The 22,121-nt window shown below is 61.8% G+C and overlaps 2 protein-coding genes across 5 annotated transcripts in view; one reads left to right on the forward strand and one right to left on the reverse strand.

Annotated features, from left to right (window-relative positions):
* The window catches only part of LOC111161418 (actinin alpha 4), a 69,049-nt gene extending 59,065 nt beyond the window's left edge, over positions 1 to 9,984 (forward strand). For 2 of the 4 annotated variants that reach the window (XM_022525040.1, XM_022525041.1), the window contains exons 12-21: positions 1,362 to 1,512; positions 3,756 to 3,864; positions 4,051 to 4,191; positions 4,266 to 4,448; positions 4,542 to 4,676; positions 5,552 to 5,731; positions 6,367 to 6,513; positions 7,762 to 7,827; positions 8,405 to 8,563; positions 8,670 to 9,984. In XM_022525040.1, the coding sequence (XP_022380748.1) occupies positions 1,362 to 1,512; positions 3,756 to 3,864; positions 4,051 to 4,191; positions 4,266 to 4,448; positions 4,542 to 4,676; positions 5,552 to 5,731; positions 6,367 to 6,513; positions 7,762 to 7,827; positions 8,405 to 8,563; positions 8,670 to 8,828 (1,430 nt within the window). In that variant the 3' untranslated portion in view covers positions 8,829 to 9,984. Of the gene's footprint in view, positions 1 to 1,361; positions 1,513 to 3,755; positions 3,865 to 4,050; positions 4,192 to 4,265; positions 4,449 to 4,541; positions 4,677 to 5,551; positions 5,732 to 6,366; positions 6,514 to 7,377; positions 7,459 to 7,761; positions 7,828 to 8,404; positions 8,564 to 8,669 lie in introns of all 4 variants that reach the window. The other 2 variants (XM_022525038.1, XM_022525039.1) reach the window with 2 other exon arrangements.
* Positions 9,985 to 10,323: 339 nt separating this feature from the next.
* Positions 10,324 to 20,633, reverse strand: LOC111161536 (calpain 12). Its single transcript, XM_022525265.1, has 21 exons — positions 20,397 to 20,633; positions 19,972 to 20,041; positions 19,692 to 19,810; positions 19,379 to 19,512; positions 18,303 to 18,471; positions 17,469 to 17,543; positions 17,314 to 17,399; positions 17,159 to 17,233; positions 16,393 to 16,556; positions 16,083 to 16,312; positions 15,691 to 15,702; positions 15,336 to 15,544; positions 15,156 to 15,198; positions 15,020 to 15,079; positions 14,479 to 14,536; positions 14,106 to 14,188; positions 13,943 to 14,005; positions 13,226 to 13,304; positions 10,754 to 10,870; positions 10,594 to 10,652; positions 10,324 to 10,509 (listed from the first exon to the last, which is right to left on the reverse strand). The coding sequence occupies exons 1-21, from the start codon at positions 20,631 to 20,633 to the stop codon at positions 10,483 to 10,485; spliced, it is 2,169 nt and encodes a 722-aa protein (XP_022380973.1). The 3' UTR covers positions 10,324 to 10,482.
* Positions 20,634 to 22,121: the final 1,488 nt, after the last annotated feature.

The following is a 22,121-nucleotide window of genomic DNA, read 5'->3' on the forward strand; positions in this document are numbered from 1 at the left end:
CCCTCACCATCCCCCAACCGCCCGCAGGGGCGAGGGTCCATCTAGCTGCTGTGCCGTGGGTTTTTTTGGATTGTCCGGGAGGAAAAATGGAAACGAGCCTCTGCATCCCCACTATAGCCGCCCCTTGGCCTGAATCCAAGGCATCCGTGGCCACGGGCCGCTCCTCCCGACCCCCCCCACCCCCATGCCCCCCTTGCCAGCTCCCTTGCTGAAACTCTGCTGAGGCAAAGAAGTGGTAACCTACTATTTCGGGTTCCCACCCTTGGGAGAAAGCAATTTGGTGAAGGGAATTGCAAGCTTGCCTTTGTGGTTAAGCCTCCGGCCCCAGGGCCGAGGCGGCAGGGCCCATGGAGCCTCTTTCCCAGGCTGCCACCTCCTGTCACCCATGCCAGGCCCGATGCTCGGGGCCGCTGAGATGTGGATGGGCCTCACTCCATGCCCGTGCTGCTGGAGGCCTGAGACCAGGCGTGGGCCTGGGACCCATTTCATGGACAAGGGAACAGGTGGGGAAAGGCCTCGTGCCTCCCCACGGCGCATGCTGCACCAGGCAGCCAGCTGTTGGTCTCATGCCCCAGAGCCAAGCTGAGGGCTGGGTCTCTGAGCTGCCACTGCAGGGCTAGCCTGGCTCACCTGAAGCAGAGCACCTGTAGGAGGCAGGGCTCCCAGCCATCATCACAGACTGGCCTCTCCCCACCCAGTTCTCTGTAATACCTCGCCATGCTTACAGGACTTCCTGGAGCTTCTGGCCTGGGGTGTATAATTAGCCAGGCTCCAGGACTAATAATAGCGTGCCTCTCTTCCTTCAAAGGGCCTGACAGTGGGCCCCACCTCAGCGTGCATGGAAGGCCTGTAGGATGGGCTAGGACACGGAGGTGTGTGACAGGACCCCCCTGCCCCGGGAGCCTGGCCCCAAGCGCTGGGGGCAGGCCCAAGGGGCTGGGGCCACGGAGAGCTCTGGAACACGCATCCTGCTCTCTGTGGAGGCCTGGGCTGCAGCCCCAGCTGCTGGTCCGGGTGCTGGCCCTCCAGGGATGGGCGTCTCCCTTTCCAGCCACGGTGGCAGAGTCCGGTCCCTGCTGTCCACTGATAAAGGGCCCTGAGTTTAGAACACATGGGTTGGATGAGGATATCTGTCTCAGGCTCCCTAGCCCCACAGTGTCTCCCAGCTCCATCCAAGATATAGGTGGGCTTAGAGATCCCTTAAAAAGGCAAGGAGAAAGTTTCTGGAAGTTTCTTGTTCCCACGGCACCATGCTTGGTGTGGCAGGATCTGGTAGGGTCTGGATCTCTTTTCCTGGGGTCAGCCCCCTGGATTCCCACTGTGCTGTTGTCTAAACACCTCCCACCCTCTGCCCACCCCAGGGAAGGAGGCCATGCTGAAGCACCGGGACTATGAGACAGCCACCCTGTCAGATATCAAAGCTCTCATTCGCAAGCACGAGGCCTTTGAGAGCGACCTGGCTGCGCACCAGGACCGTGTGGAGCAGATCGCTGCAATTGCCCAGGAGCTCAAGTATGCAAGGGGTCCCTGCTGGGAGTAGGGGGTGGCAGCGTCCTGGGGTCCAGCTTGCTTCGTGGCCTCAGTGGGCCCTCTCACCTCCCCGCTTTCGTATGCCAGGGAGAGCCCTTACAGGATGATGCCTTTTGCCTAGTTGGTCTTAACCTCAGATGGGAAACAGGCAGAAAGGAGGTCTCTGACCGCCTTCCTGATGCTTTAGGCTCTAGGGGTCCGCAGGGCTCTACCTTTTGCCTGCCACACCACAGAGAGGTCCCCTGGCCCCCTGATGAAGGGGGGTGGCCTACCCCCTGCCATTCCCACCCGCTCCTCCCAGAGGGGATCGGGCTGCACAGAGAGCCCATTGTTCTGCCTGGCCACTTCCCTCACTTGCTGAGAATACACTTATTGTACGAGTGTCCAGGCTACCGGGTTCTTCGCCCTCCCTTTCCCGCCCCAGTCAGATAAACTTGCGCGCACAGTTAGTACACCGAACCTCCAGAGCCAGTGAACGGGGCCTTATGCCACCGGCACGGCGGCCGCAGCAGGGAGGGCCCAGGGAGTGGGAGGCCTAGGCCATTACTTCATGGAAAATCCACAGGGCCTGGAGTGGCGGCACGGCTCCCAAAATAGCTGTCTGCTCAAAAATAGGATACTTGGCTGGAGCTGCCCTTTCCACAGACACCCCCCACCCTGCCAGTCATCCCCAAAGCTCTGCTTGTTTCTGTGAGGCTGGGGCCCAGCTGCAGTGCCTGGTGCAGCCCCACGCCAGGCAGGGCCGGCTTCCTCCCTGACTCACTCCCTCTGCTCTGCCCAGTTGGCTCTACGGCTTCCCCTTGCGGCTTCCCCTTGCGCTCAGCCAGAGGCAGGAGTGCTCCGTGGCTCCCCCACGGTCGTGGGAAGACGGTGTCCCTTGGGGTCTTGCCGCCTCTCATAGGCTTGAGCCTCAGGGCCTGGCACACCCAGGTGGAGGTGGGTGATGTCCATAGCGCCTGTGGGAGGTGGCATGAGGGCATGTTCCGCTGCTGACAGGCGAGCCCCTGGGAGCTGATGGGAAACAGGCCTGGAGAAGTCCTTGGCCAGCCTGCCTCCCAGGCACTGGGAGCAGGTGTGAGGTACCCGCTCTCCAGAGTTGGGGGGGCAGGCAGCCGCCGAGGCAGCTTTTCTGGACAGTGGCCCTGCAGGAGGAAGGAAGGGCGATTTGGGGGTGCTGTCTGTTCCCCTGAAGATGAGTCAGAGGGCCAGGCACTGGCCAGGATGAGCCTGAGTAGACAGCCCGGCTAAGTGTTGGTGCAGAGTAATAATAGAAACTCAGAGCACTCAGTGTTCCACACACGCCGGCTCCTTTAATTGCCCGCAGCCCTGTGTTACGGAATGGGAAACTGAGGCACAGAGAGGCTCAGGGGCTTGTCCACGGTCACACTGCTGGCGGGTAGCTGAGACAGGAGTGGAGCTCAGGCTGCCTGGCCCCTCTGGGGAGCCCAGCCATGGTCCCCAGCCCCATCCCCCAGGTCCTGTTCTTCCCAGAGTTGTTCCCTGCTCCCTGTCCCTCCCCAGGCCCCCAAGGTTTTGCCTGTACCTCCACTCCCTGGGAACCTCTTGCTAAGAGTATCCAGGGTCTGGAGCTCAGGAGGAAGGAATCCTGGGGCAGATAGGAGATAGGCCCCTCATGTCAGGAGGCATGAGGAGCCAGGAACTATCACGTCTGCCCACTTCTCTTTTACATCTGTTATTAATTGCTTAGAACGACAGTGCGGGTTGCTGCTCATTTTTTCTTCATGTTCATTAAAGTAAATCCCTTTAATCACTGTTAGTACATCTACTCAGAGGGCACCAAGGACTGCCCTCCACACTTCATGTGCCCTCAGTAACTGGATCTCCACAGTAACCCTGCGCCCATTTCATAGATGGGAACATGGAGGTCTCCAGAATAGGTCATTCACACACCTGGGGTCACACTGGTACAGAATCGAAGAGCCAGGATTCTGACCGGGGAAACTTGGCCCAGGAGCCCATTGCTTAAACCAGTGTGCTCTGCTGGACCTTTGGGTGACAGAAGCAGTCCAGACACAGGCAGTGTGGGGGCCCCCGCGTTTGGGTGTCGTGACAGGCAGGTCTCACAGCGAGTCAGCAGGGGCCCCCTCCCCACCCCTCTGACCCTTCCTGGCTGCATGGCGGCAGGGGTGGGGGTGGTCACCAGCACAGCCTTGCCTGCCGCCTGCCGGGTCTCATGGCCACGTGTCCGTCCCCTCCCCCCGCAGTGAGCTGGACTACTACGACTCCCACAACGTCAACACCCGCTGCCAGAAGATCTGCGACCAGTGGGACGCCCTTGGCTCTCTGACCCAGAGTCGCAGGGAAGCTCTGGAGGTGAGGGGGGTGTGACGTCACCCATGGAGCCCTATGCCCCTGGGGGTCGGTGGGAGCAGACGCTGCCAGGACGCCCGAGTTTCCTCTGACCCACCTCGAGGGGACGTTCTCCGACCCCTTGGGTCCCCGGGCCACCAACCACTTGCTCGCTGACTGACCTCCCCGTCCCGTTCCTGCATGTGCCAGAAAACGGAGAAGCAGCTGGAGACCATTGACCAGCTGCACCTGGAGTACGCCAAGCGGGCCGCGCCCTTCAACAACTGGATGGAGAGCGCCATGGAGGACCTCCAGGACATGTTCATCGTGCACACCATTGAGGAGATCGAGGTCTGCAGCTGCCCGCGCACCCCAGGGGACCGCTGTGGACCCGGGCTGCCCTTCATGCCTTCTCCTCCTTCCAGGGCCTGATCTCAGCCCACGACCAGTTCAAGTCAACGCTGCCGGATGCTGACAGGGAGCGGGAGGCCATCCTGGCCATCCACAAGGAGGCCCAGAGGATCGCCGAGAGCAACCACATCAAACTATTGGGCAGCAACCCCTACACCACCGTCACCCCGCAGATCATCAACTCCAAGTGGGAGAAGGTGGGCAGGCTTGGCGGCGGGGCTGGGGCGGGCCAGCCGGGGGAAGGGCCACCCCGACCACCATGGCTCACCACCCCCATCCCCACCCCCCAGGTGCAGCAGCTGGTGCCCAAGCGGGACCATGCGCTCCTGGACGAGCAGAGCAAGCAGCAGTCCAACGAGCACCTCCGCCGCCAGTTCGCCAGCCAGGCCAACATCGTGGGGCCCTGGATCCAGACAAAGATGGAGGTGAGGGCCCATCGCCCCAGCCTAGCTGAGCTAGGAGTGGCTCTCAGGGCAGAGTGGGGGCGGGTCCCCAGTTATCTCTGGTGGGTCTGCCAGAGGCCCTGCTCTGGGAGTGAGGGCAGCCTCCTGGGATCGGTGTTGATGGAAGTGACAGCACGCTCCAGAGGGAAACCTGGTGGAGGAGTCAGGTAGGGGAGGGTTCGAGTCTCGGCTCTGCCTGCTGACCAGGGAGTCAGGTATAAGCAAACTTCTGCTCCTGGGTTTTCACATCTCTAAACAGGGATGGAAAGAGTCCTTTCATTACCTCGGCAAATGCTTGGGCACCGCTCTGCGGCAGCTGCCTGACAAGCACTGGTGTCGCTGGAACCAGGGCAGTCCGAGGGCAGACCCTTCCGGTGGGCTCACCAGTGAGCCTTGGGACCCGGCCCCGGAATGTCTGCACAGATGCTGCTCGCAGCCTGGGCATGCCTTACAGAGCACTCATTTCGCCCAGGTTCCGAGCCAGGGCAGGGGTGGGGCTCCGGGCTGGCTGAGCTGCACCGCCACCCTGGGAACCCCCGTTTTGGGGGCTTGTGCTCAGGAGCCCGGATTCCGAAGCTGGCCAGGCCTGGGTCCAGATCCTGTCCCTGCCTCTCGCCATGAGCAGTTGCTATGTTTGGGCCTCAGTTTCCAGGCCTGTTGCCGTCCTGGGCCTCACAGGAAGTTGGGGATGTGCACCGAGGTTAGGCTTGGCCGGCCTCAGCCCAGACACCGCCCCTTGGCGGCCTGCACTCCGGAGGGTGGACCCGGAGGGGACAGTCAGCCCGCAGCCGGCTTCCAGGCATGGGAGCGCCCCTCGGAAGGCCTCCCGCAGCCAGCAGCCCCCGCCTTCCATGCAGGAGATCGGGCGCATCTCCATCGAGATGAACGGGACCCTGGAGGACCAGCTGAGCCACCTGAAGCGGTACGAGCGCAGTATTGTGGACTACAAGCCGAACCTCGACCTGCTGGAGCAGCAGCACCAGCTCATCCAGGAGGCCCTCATCTTCGACAACAAGCACACCAACTACACCATGGAGGTGAGGCCCACTCGGTGCCCATGCCGGGGTCGCCGTGGCCGCACAGGCCCGGCCTCGGGGCTAGATGGGTCTGGCCCAGTAGGAGAGGCGCCTGCCGCATTCTCTCTCCTCTCTGTCCCTCTGAGCCTAAAGACTAGATCAAATGTTAACACGTTTCTAAGAAATCAGTTCCCACTGTTGCTTCCATCGCTGTGACAGCACGGCGTCCTGGCACGCTCCTCGGAGAGCTGGGAGGGGGTGTGGCCCCTCCCCCCCATGGCCTCGTCCTTGTTAGGGGACACAGATGCGTGCGGGCACCCACTCGCTGTGGCCAGACTGACGTGTCGGGGCTGGCTGGCAGCCTGATCTCATCCACAGTGACACCTCATGCCGTCCAAGGGCACTGATACCACAGAGAAACCCGGGTCCCCCCCACGCCGAGAGCCATTTAAACATGCTGCCCTACCCCAGTGGTCTGCGTGCTGTTACCCTGCTGCAGGGCAGAGGCAGGCAGGGGAGCATGGGGCCGGGTTGGCATTTGGGAGAGAGTCCAGGCCAGACACACACCGCGTGCGAGGAGAGTCGAGCCGTGAGTCCTTAGCGGCAGCGGACCCCGCACTGGCCGGCCCGCACTCATGCCCTCGCTCTGCCCCCAGCACATCCGCGTGGGCTGGGAGCAGCTGCTCACCACCATCGCCCGCACCATCAATGAGGTCGAGAACCAGATCCTCACCCGTGATGCCAAGGGCATCAGCCAGGAGCAGATGCAGGAGTTCCGGGCTTCCTTCAACCACTTTGACAAGGTGAGTGGCTCCCTCTGCCCCTGGCGTCTTCCCTCCCCACTGTCATCGTCCCATCCTGCCACCTCCGTCTTTGCATCTGTTCGTTCACCTCACAGTGCTGAGTACCGGCCACTGCTCGCCGGGCCGGCAGGGCCCCAGCTGCTGAAGTGGGTGCACAGGGCCATCACCTTGACCTGTGGCCTGGGCATTTGTCCTTGGGAGGAGAAAGTTGGCAGCGGGGGGTGGGGTGGGGGGTGGTTCTAAATTCTGCCCCTGTGGCCATGTATCCTCACCAACCTACCACTGAGACCCCGGGACAGCCTGAGGCACAGCACACCTGAGATTTGTGCGCTGCTCATGCATCGGGTCCGCGGGTCCGCTGAGCGCTGTAAAGATTCAGAAGGCCGGCTCCAGTCTGGCGGGCCCACTAGGAAGGCCCTGAGCACCTGAGTTTGCTGCGGTCCCCACCCACCCTTCGGGGCCCAACTGGCCATCTGCCGGCCCCCTGTGGGCGAGAGTATGCATGCTCAGCTCCACACTGTCAGCCAGAGCCCCTGGTGTCCCAGATAGGACAGGTTGTAGTCTCCCACCCCAAATCCTGGAGGCAGGGAGAGCTCCCCGTTCCCTCCCCGGAGCCTTGGGCCTCAGTCCCCCATTCTGTACCCCTCAGCTCCCACCCCGGCTCTGGCCAAGACGTTGGGCAGGCCTCTGTTCCCCCATACTCAGCCATCCCCTTGTCCATGTCCCCTCTAACTCTGTGTTTCCCCCGATGTGTTCCCCTCGCCCTGCCCTCTGCATGTGACCCTGGCCCCTCTCCCCACGTCTCCACGCTGGCCTGGTCTCCACACCGCCCCTCGCACACACCTGCCTTCGGACGCCCGGCAGGACCACGGTGGGGCGCTGGGGCCGGAGGAGTTCAAGGCCTGCCTCATCAGCCTGGGCTACGACGTGGAGAATGATCGGCAGGTATGCACCCCCCTGGGCCCCAGCGGACTGTGGCATTAACTGCTCTTCTTTCTCTCTCCTTCTCTCTGTCTCCCCTCCCTCTCGCCATTCCACCCCTTGCCATGTGTGTGCCATTTCACTGGCTCTCTTGCCTCCTCCCTGCCCTGTGTCTCTCTGGACACCTTCCCCCTTACCTGGTCTCTCGGGGCCGCCTCTGTCTCCCCGGCTCTCGCCACTGTCCTGTTTCCCTGCTGTGCACATGGGGCGGCCCCTCTTGCCTACTCTGGGCCTGGCCTCCTCTGCTGTCCCTGCGTCCTCGAGCAGAAGCAGACAGGCAGCATGGACTCCGATGACTTCAGGGCTCTGCTTATCTCCACAGGATACAGCCTGGTATGCAGCCTCTGCCTCCCCCTCGCTGCTCTGCCTCTCCTCCTCCCCCCACCCTCGCGCAGCCTCCCCCTTCCTCCTCACCGCCGCCGCCTCCTCGGGGATCCTCCCCCAGCAGAGCAGCGCAGCCTTGCTGTCTTCTCCTCCACCTGTGCTGCTGTTGCTGGGCTGGGGTCTCTCCGACGACCCCCTGAGCCACCCACCTCCTTTCCTGGAAGTCTCCCGAGAGAGGAGGTCAGGCCTCTGGCTCCCTCCCCTTTTTCTTTCTCTTTCTCTCTTTCTTTCTTCCCCACCCTCCAGAGCTAAGTCATGAGCCTAGGGCTGAGGAGCAGTAGACCTATTTGATCCATTCCCCAACTCCCCACTTCCCAAAAACGTGGGTGGGAAGGTGCAGAGGGAGCACATTCCCAATCTGGGCAAGTGGGGCCCTGAGCCTGGGGAAGCTGAAACCCCTGGAGGCATGTGCCCTGGGGCCGGGCCCTGCTCTCCTGCTCCGTGGGGACAGCACCCGACGGGGCCACACGCAGCTGTCTCAGCCCACTCAGGTGCTGCCTGTACCCCGCCCCCCTCCCCCTCGCAGGGTGATGCCGAGTTCAACCGCATCATGAGTGTGGTTGACCCCAACCACAGTGGCCTCGTGACCTTCCAAGCCTTCATTGACTTCATGTCAAGGGAGACCACCGACACAGACACTGCCGACCAGGTCATCGCCTCCTTCAAGGTCCTGGCAGGGGACAAGGTAAGCAGCGTACCTCAGAGGCACCCTGGGGCTCGGCCGGGAGAAGCCCTGGCAGCCAGGACTGGGCGGGTGGGGGTGGCCCACAGTCACACCCTTCCGCCCCCAGAACTTCATCACGGCTGAGGAGCTGCGGAGGGAGCTGCCCCCGGACCAGGCCGAGTACTGCATCGCTCGCATGGCGCCCTACCAGGGCCCTGACGCCGTGCCCGGGGCCCTCGACTACAAGTCCTTCTCCACAGCGCTGTATGGCGAGAGTGACCTGTGAGGCTCCCCACTGGAGAAACCCTGACCGAACCCCCGTCCTCGCAGCCTCCAGGAGGGGCTGGGGGAGCCCTCGGCCCTTCTCCCTGCTCTGGGGGCCTCCCAGGCCCTGTTTTTCTGACTCTGTATCTATGCAAAGCGCTCTGTCCGTCTTCTCTGGGGGTGGGGGGTGGGCAGGGAGGGGCTGGGGCAGGCTCTCCCCTCTCTCCGTCAGTCGGCCCCCTCCCCCTGGATGGGGGTGAGGGAGACCTTCGGGGTCCACGCTTCTGGTCTGGTAAATATATAAGACGTGTTGTTTTGTTTTATAACTATGTGGAGGAGACTGGATTCCCACAGCGAAACAGGTCACCTCCAGGCCCTAGGAATGCCCTCCACACTTTGTCCTTCCTTTGCCCGCCCCTCCCCTGCTCCCCACGAGGTCCCTTCAAGGCCTCCCACATCAGGCCAAAGCCCTATGTGCCTTGTCCAGGAACCGCCCAGGCCTGCGGTGGGCCCTGCAGGGGGGCCCAGCAGAGGGCGACGCAGCTGCCTGACAGGAAAGAGGACCCCGCCCCCTCCCTTCTTCCCAACTTGCGGTTGCCAGGAGATGGGGGGGTGCAACTCTGCACCTCCCTTTTTCTGCAACAGGAGTAGGGTTGGCAGACCAGCCTCAGCCCCAGCCGGTCCCCCACCTTGCTTTGTCCGGACCTGTGTTTCCGATTTTTTAAGGACCAAAAAACAAAACAAAAAAAAAAACACAAAACAACAAACAAAAAATCCACCAAAAAAAAAAAAAAAAAAAAAACTATAAAAAAAGGAATTAAAAACTTTCAGAGAATTACTATTTACTTTATTAACTTACGGATTTATTATATAAATATATATTCACCTAGCAACATATCCTTGCCGCCTCTTGCTCTCATAATGAAGACGTAGCTGATTTGCTGCCCTCCCCCAGCCCCTCACTGATTGTTCTCTGTTGTCTGTCGTTGGGCATGGGTCTCTGGGGACCCTCCTGAGGTGGAGGGTGGGCTGCCGGCCTGGCTGCCTGTTAGTTGATGGGTTTTGCTCCCTTCCCCTTCCCCCCTTTTTTGAGTTTATTCTGATTTGATTATTTTTTTCTTGGTTTCTGGATAAACCACCCTCTGGGGACAGGATAATAAAACATGTAATATTTTTAAGAAGGATTCCTACCGTGTTCTCTCTTTCTCTCTCCTCTGTTCTCCGCTTCTTAGGAGAGCCACGGGAGAACCTCTTCCCAGAGCAAGGCTGGGCAAGGGAGAGCCCTGTCCCCCCCAAGTGTGTAAACCTCAGTGCCACGGGGGACCCGCTTGAGGCCAGGCACTGTTTCCAGTGCTAACTAGTGTGGCCTGCACCAGAAAAGGGCTGGGACCGTCCCTGCTTATAGGTGAGGAGGGCAGAGCACGGAGGAGGCAGGGACCTGCCTGGCCGAGTGGTGGGGCCAGACCTTGCGGGCCGCCCCCCCCCCCCCCCCCCCCCCCCCCCCCCCCCCCCCCGCCGGCTCCCGGGGCAGCAGAGCAGCAGACCCACGTGGCAGGTGGAGGGGTCGGTGTGTCTCAGACCCCTGCCCTGTGGAACAAAGCCCAGTCCAGGCTGGGCGAGGAGAATGGGCTCCTGGCAGCACTTCGCCTCGAGCCACAGGGGTCTGTGCGGAGATCCTACGAGAAGGTAGCCACCTCCATCCACTGGGGGAGAAAAGACCCCAGGCTTGAGGCAGGGCTCTCCCGGAACTCCCGCCTGGCCCCCCGAGCCCCCCAGCCTCAGCTCACCTGTCTGCGGGTCAGGCAGACGACCCCCTCGCCTCCATCCAGGTGCCGGCTGCAGTGGCCTGCACAGAGTGGGCGGGTTGAGCGACGTCCACCCCCCCCGCAGGCGCATGGGAGTCCGTCCGCCCTGCCCCACCCCCACCCCACCACGGGCAGCACTAACGGAAGATGCAGGTGAGCTGGGCCGCACAGGACACGAAGCGCTCGAAGTCCACGCGCAGACGGCTGTCCCGGTAGCGGCTCGTGAGGGCCTGGGTCAGCTGGTTGTTGAGGTGGAAGCCTAGGGCAGGTGGCCTGTGAGCCCCCCTAGGGGGCCTGTTTCCCCCTGGGGTAGCTCCCCTCATGCCTCCGCCTCCACGCTCCGTTTCCGAACGTGACAGCCTTGACCCCACCAAGCCGGGACGCCATTAGATGGAGGGATTGCACGGCGCCTGGCCCGGGCCCCTGTACAGACACCGGAGGAGTTTCCGGGCCCCCGGACATGTGTGTCGGCCCCACGTGGAGTCCGTAGCTTCACATCAGACCATTTCTGGACTTGAGAAATCACCTCTGACGAGAAATCGCAACAGGCCTTCAAAAGCCAGAAACAGCGGCTCCTCCTCCGAGGCCCTGCAGGACTCCGGCTGCAGGATGGCCTCCCTGACCCCATGTCCAGATCCTCGGTTCTGAGGACAAGGTCCTGGCTTCCGCCGCCGCCTCAAACCTACCTATGCCCTGCTCTGTGCCCACATTCGCTATTAGGTCTTAAGTCTGTGCCTTGTTCTAGCTGCTGGGGGCCAGCCGGGGGTCGGGGGAGCCCGGGGCCCGCAGCCCTGCCTTAGCCCCGTGACCTCCCGGGCCCTCCATCCCGAGTCAGGCCTGGAAGCCCCCAGCTTCCACCTCAGATGCAGCTTTTTGGACCACTCTCAGCGCCCCCGGTGCGGGCTCCTTCCTGGCTGGGATCCTCCGGTATCCAGGAAATCCCTCACCTGGTTTAGTATGTCCTGGTGACTGTGACTCCTGGCTACCCCTCCCCACGGGCCCGGGCCCCATTGTCCTTAGGCTGCCGGCCTGCGCAGACCACACCTCACCCACCCCTCCCCCGACTCCTGCACTTGGACCTTGGGCTCCATCTTGCCTCCCTTGCACGCGATGTTCCTTCTGCCCAGAGCACTGCTACTCCTCTCACCCTGCCCCCTTCGGGAAGCCTCTGAGCAGGGGAGCGCCCCTGCTCTTCACCTGCAGCCCCAGTGCCCGCCCTAAAGCCTCTGAGCGGTCACTGTCCTTGGTGGCCCAAGGGAGGGAGGGGCGGGATCTCTGGCCCCCGCCGAATCCCCAGCCTCAGCCAGCACAGCCAGGAGCAGAGCGCCAGAGCAGAGCCAGGGTTTGGGGGAAGCGGGTGGTGCAGAGCGTGGCTGAGGGGTGGCAGGTCATCTTTGCCGGTCCCCTGCCCTGATCTGTCCCCCACTTCCAGGGCTCTGGAGCTTGCTTCCTGCTGATCTGCTCCCTGGTCCTCCCTCTTACACAGTGTGACCCTGTCGGCTCTGGCCCTCCTCACACCCTGACGCTGGACCTGCCTCACCCTCCTCCCTCTCGTACATATTAAAGAAGAAAATTTGTTTTAAAGACCCTAGATGCTCATGAGACCTCATGGGGCTTTACTGCCTCCCTCCACTGATTTCTGATCTGTGACCACCCTCCGTCCTCCAGCCGCACTAGCCCGTCCTCATTTCCAAGACCTGGCCCCCCGAAGCTGTTCCAGCAGGGCCCATGCTCTCACCTCAGGGCCTTTGTATTGGCTGTTCCTTCTGTCAAGACTACACCTGCCACTGTGTCTCCCAGGCTCAGTCCTCCTCCTTCAGGTCTGCTCAAATAGCACCTGGGTCCTTCCCTGAGCACTGTGCCTCCGGCCACAAGCCCCTCCCCCACCACCCCCCTTCTCTTTCTTCCATAGCTGCACTATCTGACCCAGACATTCTGCTTGTCTGTCTGTACCGCCAGGATGCCACCCCCCCTCTAAGAGCACTTCCTCAGTCTCCTGCCTGGAGGAATGCCAAGAATGTGCACCAGGTGCCCAGTAACCCCGACAAGTGGTGCCAGCTTTCCATCTGCCCTCACCCTCTTGCCTCTACTTCTGAGCACCCGGGACTCCGTGTCAGCCCGTGTGCCACACCTCCCAACATTCTCGCTCCCTCGGGGCCTCCTGCCTCTCAGACCAGGAAACAGCCAGGCACAGCCTCCCACCTCCCCTTGGCAGCCTCCCACCTTCCCTTGTTGGAGGAGCCCTGGGGTGGGGGCTGGGGGTCTGGGAGTCCCCTCCATGCATGGACTCAACTTGCTAGGGAGCCCAGGAAAAGCTTTGCTCCCTGGCTCCGCCCCCTGGGGAGGATTTTGTGCCATATAGACAGAGGGGACTGTCCTACCTCCTTTCTGAAACCCTTCGGCGGCGGCGGCGGCAGGGGGGGGGGGTGCCCTCCGGGCCCTCTGCGCACAGTCGGGAGCTGTGTTTGCACCTCCACCACCCCCCGCCCCTGGCCCCGGCAAGAGCTGGTAACAAACTACATGGGCTTCGAGACTGGCGGTGGGTGAGCAGAGCACAGAGCGTCGGAGGGGGAGCAGATCCCGTCCCCAACACCCACCCCCACCCCCGCCGTACCTGCCGCATTCAGTGCCAGCCTCAGCTCATAGGAGTTCATGGTTCCAGAGGTGTCCTCATCGAACTTGTCGAATGTGGCCTGGGTCGGGAGCTATAGGTCAGTCCCAACCCCTGGCCCTCCCTAGGAGGCCAGTCAGCCTGGGTTCCCACCCCAGCTCCCTTTCTTCCTGGCTTGGTGCCCTGGGCAAGCAGCTCTGCCTCTCTGAGCCCGTCTCACAGTCTCTAAAATGGGTATAATAGTAACAGCTAGAATAGGGTCATGAGGACAAGCTGAGCGTCTACCCACGAGGGGCTTTGTGAGGGCTCAGCAAACAGCGGCTTACTGCTCACCAGTACAGGGAGGCTTGGACCCTTTCCTCCTCCCCAGGACCCAGGGCAGTGGGAACGAATGCCTCCCACTAGCAAAGGCCTCTCAGAGGGGAGGTGACTTGCCTGAGTTCACACACCCAGAGAGGGGCTGAGCCGGGAGCTAGGACTTCAACCCCAGACCAGAACCTGTGCTTTCCATCCCCAAGCTATTTAGTGCCCCTAGAGGGACCACAGAAGGGCAGGTGCCGCAAGGGCATCCCAGCCAGATCCCTCCAAGTTGTCCCTCAAGGTGGATGCGGCCCACGTCCTCCCCTGGGACCCTGCTAGTCAGCAGAGCACCTATGTCCTAACTAGTAACAGTGCCTCACCTTCCTGGAGGAGGTGGCCCCCCCAAACTTCCGACCTTACCTGCCACTCCAGGAGATGGCCCCAGAGCTGCTGAAAGTGATGCAGGGTGAGGCTCTGTCCGTTCTGGGGAGGAGGCAGCTGGTTAAAATCCATATCCCCAGAAGGGGGACAGAGGCCCCAACATCCCCACCCTCCCTACCCAGACACTGCCCCCTTCGTATACCCCGAAACAGCGCAGCAGCTGCTCACAGGTCCTGAGCCCAATCTCGGCAGAGGTCCGGGCAGAGGTCCAGGCGCAGGCCCTGGCTACAGGAAACAGAAAAACCCCAGTACTTCCTGCGTGTTTACCATCACTGGGATCTGAGCCCAGGCAAGGGGGTTCCAAGTCCCCTCATGGCAGCTACACTCCCTGCCTCCCTTAAAGAAAGGGAAGGCTCATGAGTGGCCGTGGCCTTGGCCCTGAGTCCTGCCACAGGACCCATATGTGGGAAGACACTGTAGGCTGAGTGCAGGGCTCCCCTGGCCTGATTCCCTGCGGCACCACAGATTAACACACCTAGGGGGCTCCGTGGGGTCCGCCCCCGTCTGCAACTCACCAGGCTCCAGGGCAATACTTAATAAGATCTGGAGCTGAGAGGCGCTGAGTGCTTCCTCCTGGTCAAGGAGAAAGCCAGTGGTAAGGCTACTCACTCAGGCAGCCATTTGACACAGCCCCTCTAGCCTGCTGGGCGGTGCTGGGGACACAGCAGAGACAGAGTGCTCATGGTCCAGGGGGAGAGTGAGAGACACCTGTCCCCAGAGCAGTCAGGGCTGCAGGGGGGAAGCACTGGGCTGTGGGAGTCCACAGCCAGCATGCAGCTGACCAGCCTGGGAGAGAATCCCGAAGAGATTCCAAGAAATCCCACAGGAGAAAGGTGAGGCCATAGCCAGGGCAGGGGACGAGGAGAAGGCAGTCCAGGCAGAGGCACAGACAGGGCAAGGGCCCTGAGGCAGGGATGAGCAGTGAGCATTTTGAGAGTAAAGAGGAGATTTAAGCACAGAGAGAAACTAAAGCAAAATGAACCCCCCCCCCCCAGGATAAGGAAGGGGCCCCAGAGGAGGGGTGGACCCCTATTAGCCCTGGCCGGGCCCCCTCACCTCTCCTGCCAATTCCTGAAACAGCTGCTCCAGCCCCAGTTCCAGGGGCATGTACGGGACCTGTAGGCAGGGGGAGCTCAGTGCGGGCCGAGGGGACTCCTCCCCGCCCCCTCCCCCCATTCCGGCGGCCCCGCACCATGAGGGCCTGCAGGTCGGCACTGATGACGTCATCAATCTCCCTGCCAATGACAAGGGGGCATCAGGGAGTCGGGGGTGGGGCCCCGGGCCGATCCCCGCGGGGAGGGGTGGTGTCCCGGGGTTCTGGGGCTCCGGCCCAGGGAACCTCGAGGGGGCGGTCTGGGGCACCCCGGCTCACACAGCGGTGTGGCGGCGCTCGGAGAAGACGCGCAGCGTGAAGTCGGCCTCGTCGCCGGCGTGGGCGGCGCTGGGCACCACCAAGTAGTGGCCGGGGCGCAGGCGGCAGCGGCGGCTCACGTCGCGGCGGGCGCAGAAGGGCGAGCGGTCGGCGCGCAGCAGGCCCGGCAGGAGCTCGCGGCTGAGCGGGGAGTCCCACAGGCCCAGCAGCTGCGGGCAGGGGCGCTGAGCTCCAGCTCCCGCCCACCCGCAGCCGCTCCCGCCCAGCCTCGCCCTCGCCACTCCGCCGCCGCCCATCCGAGCCCCCGGGGGCCGCGCCCGGTGACCCTGCGCCCGGGGTCCCCACGGAGACCCACCTCCTCTGGGATCTGGAAGAAGCAAAGCAAGCGAGTGAGGGCCCTTGGCGGTGGCGGCCACCCTTCAGAGCCCCCTCCACAGCTCCCTCGCTTTTCTTCCCCTTCCCCCTGCCCCCCTGTCCCTGACCTGCTGGACCCTCTCCCATTGGTGCCCCCACGGCCCCTCTGCTCCGCAGCACCCCCTCCCTGGTCCTCAGCGCCTGGGACTCCCCGCTGCCCTGCGGACAGACCCCCAGCGCTCTCTGCGCCCTCCAGACCTCAGTTTCTCCCTGAACCCCCTCCTCGTTCCCCCAGCTCTCTCGCTCCAGTCTCTGAGCCCCACGCCCCAGGCCTTCCCAGCCCCTTCCGTGGCTCCCTGTCCCCGCTGCTCCCACCCAGCCCCGGGGTCCCACCTGGAACACGTGGAAGCCCACAGTGAGGTAGGTGAGGCCCTGGGCCCTCAGGCGCCGCCTATTACGCTGGATGAGTGACAGAAGGACAGTGCACTTGGGGATGCGTCCTCCCCTGGCCGGGCCCCATGCTCCTGCTGCCCCCCAGCCCCCCCAAGGCCCCTCCTCATCATCTTCCTCCTCATCAGGCTCCAGCAGCGTCAGTCGGAACTGGGGGTTGGTCCAGAAGGTTTCTAACAGAGAAGAAAGAAATGGGGTGCCCCGGCCTGCCACAGCCCACCCCTTCCCCTGCCAGGTGCCCTCCAGGCCTCACCAGTGCCGGGCAGGCTCCCGCCGGAGTTGAAACCACGCACCCAGCGGCCTTGGAAGATGTGGATGTGCCAGCCACCTCCAGCTGGGCTCGGGCCCAGCACCTCCGGGCTCAGCGAGCAGATCTGGACGGTGTTGAAGTGGCGGAGGAAGTCCTTCAGCTCCATCCTGCACAGGGGCCGGTGGTCAGACCCTCCCCAGGGCACCAGTCTCCCAGACATCTCAGGACCCCAGAATGACCCCCAAATCACAATCCCCGAGTTCCCTAATCATCACCAAGTACCCCTCGGTCTGCCAAATAGTACCCTGTCTCCAGAAATGGCCCCCAGATCCCAGTGCCCTCCAGCCCCCGCCCCCCACGATTTCTCCAAGTCCCGGAAATGCCCCACGTATAGTCAAGACCCACACACTCCCCCCACCTATTGTCAAATTGCCTTCAGCCCCCAAATATCAAGACCCTCAGACTTTCAACTGCCAACAAGCATCCTTCAGCCCCCCAGCAGCACCAAACATACAGAAATGCCCCAGATGTCACCAAGCCTCCCCCAATTACCCACCCCCTTCAACCCTCCAAAAATTACTGCGCCTCCCAGTTCCCCTAATATTGCTGCTAATCGACTCCCCTAAATAGAGTGCAACCCCAAAGTTACCACCATAAGGACAGTTTCTATGACCCTGTTCCCTGTCCCTTCAGGAAGGCCTCACCCCCTCCCTGTGCCCCTTTGGCCTGGCGCTGGTCCAGAGGCGGGTGGGGACCTTGGACCACTCACCAGAACTCGCCATCCTCCTTTTTCACCAGCAGGGCCTCTCGCCACTCTGCCGGGAGCGCGTCCCAGCGCGGACAGCTGGGGAGATGGGGGTGTGAGGATTGGGCCGGGGGGTCTGAGCCCCCCTGACCCGGTTCTCTCTCCCAAATCCATCCTACCTGTCGCTCCAGGCGCCAGTCCACTCCACACGGCCCCATGGGTTCCGAAGCCGCAACAGCCGCACCTTGGTGAAGCCCAGGGTCACCTGAGGGAAGCATGGTCAGTGGGGGTGGCTCCGGGGCACCCCTGCAGCCCACTTGTGGGGGATACTCACCTTGTACGTGCCGGTGACGGAGTACGCATGTCCCTTGACCAGCCCATCTTCTGTGCGGTACTCACCCCGATCGCTCTGAGCAGAGGGCACGGGACGGTGAGGCCACGGTGGGGGACACAAGCGTGGCTGCTCTTCTCTGCCCCTCACCTCCCCTCACTCCAGCCTCCTGCCACCAAAGCTCCCAACTGAATGACACGGGGCTCCAAAAGGGCATAGAATTGGTGAGTGAAGGCGAGAGAGGAAGATGGAGACAAGACAAAAATACATGAGGAGAACAGAGACACAGAACAGGCAGACGGACCAAAAGAGGCAGAGAAACACGAAGGACAGGGAGTCAGTCAGTGAGCACAGGATTAAGCAAAGAAGGAGCAAAGGAATTAGACCAACTCAGTGACCAACTGAGCATATGACTGGGCCGCAGATGAACGCGGGACTCCAGCCGAGCCCGTGGAAATCAATCCTAGGCCTTCTGCTGAAATTCTCAGAAAGAAGCTTTGCCGTTTTTTTTAAACCACTGAGGGGTGGTAGGAGGGCCCCTGCAGCTGTGGGGGCCCCTTTTGTGGCCATGAAGGGAATGCCTGCCCAGGAGTGAAGCTAACCCAGAACAAGGAATAGAAAAAACACATTCTCCGCATCTGCTAAGCACCCGGATTCAGCTATGCCTGAAGCTTCTTTAATGAAAGCAAATAAATCGCCTTTGACTTGCTCGAGTTTGATGGGTGAGGGGTACTAGCCAACAATGAACACAGACAGGAGGACACAGGCCACCTCCCCACTGCAGCCCTGACTGCGCTCTGGCCCTGGTGGGGGTCTCCATGCTAGTCAGGCTCTCACCAGGGCAGTGGCTCCCACAAGGGACTCCTTGGCCAGGGCATGGCGCACGGCAGAGAAGAGCCCTGGGATGTCTTGCCTCAGGTAGAGCACCTCACCCACGCCGCCTGTGAAGTCCACGAAAGCCTCATTCATGTGGCCACCTCGCATCACCTCATAGGAACCGTGGAGCCTGCAGAAGCAGGTGTCAGGGGAGTGTCTGAGGCCCACACGAGCATCTCACACACACCCCTGGGACCTGGGGGCCTCTGGCCCAGGGCATGGGGGGCCCGGGGATTATCCCTAACATTTGCAGACTCCTGAGGTGGCCTGCGGTTCACTCTGGAAGCCCTTGGAAATCAGGCCTGTGGTCCCTGGGCCACTAGGACCGGGCATTTGGGGGATCACAGGAGAACTCTGTCAGAATTCTGGGCATCCCGGGGGCTGTCTCTGAAACTCTGAGTCTCCGGGAGATGCCTGCTTTGGGGGTAATCTCTGTGGGGCTTGTCAGGGATTTCAGAGCCTCGGGATGGAGAAAAGCAAAAATCGAAGGTTCCAGCGATTACAGTCATATTTAAGAGGTGTGGGGTGCCTGGCAGGGACTCAGTCAGTTAAGCGCCTGCCTCTGGCTCAGGTCATGAGCTCAGGGTCCTGGGATGGAGCCCCGTGTTGGTCTTCCTGCTCAGCGGGGTGTTTGCTACTCTGTGCTCCCCTGCCCTGGACTTGTTCTCTCTCTCTCCCTCAAATAAATAAATAAAATCTTCTTAAAAATTTGGGAGATGCTTTGGGTTTCTCAATGGATCAGGAGAGAGCTTCTGAGATTACAGGCCCCCAAGGGGATAAATCTTGGGTTTAGCGGCTCCGGAGCCTGAGAGATGAGATTTCAGGCTCCTGGACTGTGAGTGTCCATGGGTCTCTAGGAACGTGCCTCTAGGGAGATGTCTAGGATTTGGAGGGAGGTCTTCAGGGAATGGTGTGACATTAGGGTCCTGGGCACCGTGACCTGGAGCAGGACCCCTGGCAGGGTGTCTAGAGGATCCCAGAAGCTGGGGGTCTCTGGGGTTCCCTTGCCAGCTGGGGAGGTGTGCCAGAGTCCTTACTTGGCATAGGCCTTCTCCAGCAGCGGGGCCCAGAACTCGTTCCGCTGATGCGAGCGCACGAACATCAGCTTCCCTTCACGCACCGGCAGCCTGTCGTCCACCACGACGTCCACCCAGCGGCCAAACTGCCAGAGCTGGTGGGAGGAGGGCAGGGCGCAGGCTTGGCTCCCAGCTCGCAGCCGTGCCTGGACCCCATCTTCTGACCCCCAGCCCTACTGCACCAGTCTAAGAATTACAGCCCCCAGGCAACCAAGCCAAATAGGAGATCCGTGGTCCCATGGGGGATACGGAGGCACAAACCAAGGATCTTTACCTGGAAATGGAAGACACCTGCGTAGTCATCTTGGAAACCCTGTCCAGGGGGGACCACCCGGCACAGGAGTCGGGGATACAGAGTGAGGGAGGCAGCGGCCGCAAGAAACCAGCAGTTACCTGGGAGGAAAGTCGAGGACGGGGTGAGGATGGAAAGGGGGAGACTGAGGTCTCCCCTGGGGATAGGAGAGTCTGAGGGGTGGACCCAGGGGCCGAGCTGCAGGAGCCCAGCTACAGCCTCTGCCAGATCTGGGAGCCCAGGATGGGTTCGGGGGTCTTACCTAGGCGCCCCTGACACACGTCTGTTCGGCTCATGTCCTCACAGATGAACTGGGGCTCAGCGCAAAACTCCTGGGGGGCATGGGGGGAGTCCAGGCCTCAGCCAGGAAAGGGAGAGAAGGAGCGACTGAGAGGTCCAATGCCTGGGTCCCCTCCTGCCCTCACTGCTCCAGAGTAATGAGCACCTCCAACCCCAAGAGAGGCTTGTAAAGCCTGTGGGCAGGCATCTGGGCCTCTCCAGACCCCACAGTCAGAACTCCCAGCCCTCCTCTTCACATCCAGGCCCCCAGTCCCCTCCTCCCTCAGACCCAGGGGCCCAGCCCCCCACAGCCCCCTCCTTCCTCAGACCCAGGAGCCCAGCCACCCCCCAGCCCCTCCTCCCTCAGACCCAGGAGCCCAGCTCCTACAGCCCCCAGCCACACATTACATGGGGTCTCTTCCATTCCACCCCTTTCGCCTTCTCTGAGTCTGGCCCCAGCTCATCGTAGCCAAGGGCATCAGGGCCAGCAGGGAAGTAGGGATCTCGGAACAGGATCCCCTCCTCCAGGCAGGCTGCTCGGATGGCCTCGAATCTCTGACCCCGAAAGGGCTTTGGGCCTCTGGTTCCGGGCCCTGACTCTTCGTCCACCAGCTGGATGGTGACCCGTCCGCTGCCACACGCCATCCGGACAGTCTGCACTCAGAGGCTGGCCCCAGGCTCTTTAACCTCCTGACTCACGGGGGCGGGGCTTCCCCTCCATCTGAGCCCCAATGGGGGTCTTTAGGCCATGGGGAGCTGGCCCTTGTTAATACTAATTGATGGTTTGGGGTGCCACGGAGCAGGGGACGCCTCTGCGGTGGTTTCCTGCCCAGGGCGTGGGGCCTTCAGTTGTGGCCAGGGTGGAAGCTTAATGGGCTTGGCCCACAGCAAGAGGGAAGGCGGGCAGAGCTGAGGGAGGACCGGCTAACCCTGAGAGAGGGCCTGGAAGGAGGTCAGTGTGGGGGTGTGTTTCTGCCATCTTGCCCCTGCCTCTCCCTCTGCGGAGTTGGGGGTGTGGGGGGCAGGGAAGGGTGGCACACTGACCCTGCGTCTCCATCTCTCCCTGTCTCTCCATCTGCCAGTTTCTCTCTCTCCCATCGTGTCTATTTCTGCCTCCATCTCTGTCCTTCTCTCTCGTCTCCTTTTGTCTTCCCCTGGTGTGTTTTGGTCTTTCTGTGTGGCTGTCTATCCCTGCACCTTCGGTCTTGGCCATGCCTCCCTGTCCTTCCCTCTGCACCCTTTTCCCTGCCCTGTAGCTGCTCAGTCCCCCGGGGCCCCTGGGGGCTCACTCCTCCTGAGCCACCAGGACCCTGTCTCCCCCCTTTCCCGACAAAGCAGACCTCAGCCTGCTCGCCCCACACGGGGCCGACTATGGACGATCCACTCTGCTCCTACTGGCCCTGGGTTGGGAGCCAGTCCCACCAGTAACCATGACCCCGACCCTAGCCCCACGAAGCTCGGGGTCCAGTGGAGTAGTGTTTCCCCCAGAGGAAGAAGGAGCCATCGGAAGAAACATTAGAAGTAGGTTCTGAGAGGCCAGAAACTCACCAGTTTGGGTCCCAGCAGACTTCCATCCTCCAGGGATGGGGGTGGGGGGTTGTCTCCTGCACGGACAGAACCTTGTCACCTCTGTGGCAAGGGACGGTACTGAGTCCTCTGGTGTCCTTCCCTCCAAACAGATCAACAGATAATGTCTGAGCCCCCAGCTGTGTGAAAACAAGATGTCTTCCTGTAGAAGTGCCCAGGCCACCCCCAGCCCTCCACCCCTGTCATGTGAGGCAGGTGACAGTGATTTGGAGCATCTGCCAGGGTAGGAGCCAAAGGGCCAGGGTTCAAATCTAGGCTCTGCCACTTAGCACCGTGTGTCTTGGGCAAGTCACTTAAGCTCTCTGCGCCTCAGTTTCCTCATCTCTACAGCAGGAGCAGTAACAGGACTGACCTCAGCGCGTTGTTGGGAGAATTGAACAAGTTAATCTGTGGGACAGGTTCCGAGCAGCACTGGTGCTCAGTAAACATGAGCTGCTGGGACTATGTCTGGGGGCCCATCCCCCAGACTGTGACAGATCACCTCTGGCTGCTGCTTCTGCCATTTCCACAGCCACTCTTGCCACCCTGCTCCACACATTTCCACCT

The sequence above is a fragment of the Enhydra lutris genome, unplaced genomic scaffold (assembly GCF_002288905.1).
Source record: "Enhydra lutris kenyoni isolate GAN:26980312 unplaced genomic scaffold, ASM228890v2 scaffoldscaffold85, whole genome shotgun sequence".
NCBI lineage: Eukaryota > Metazoa > Chordata > Mammalia > Carnivora > Mustelidae > Enhydra > Enhydra lutris.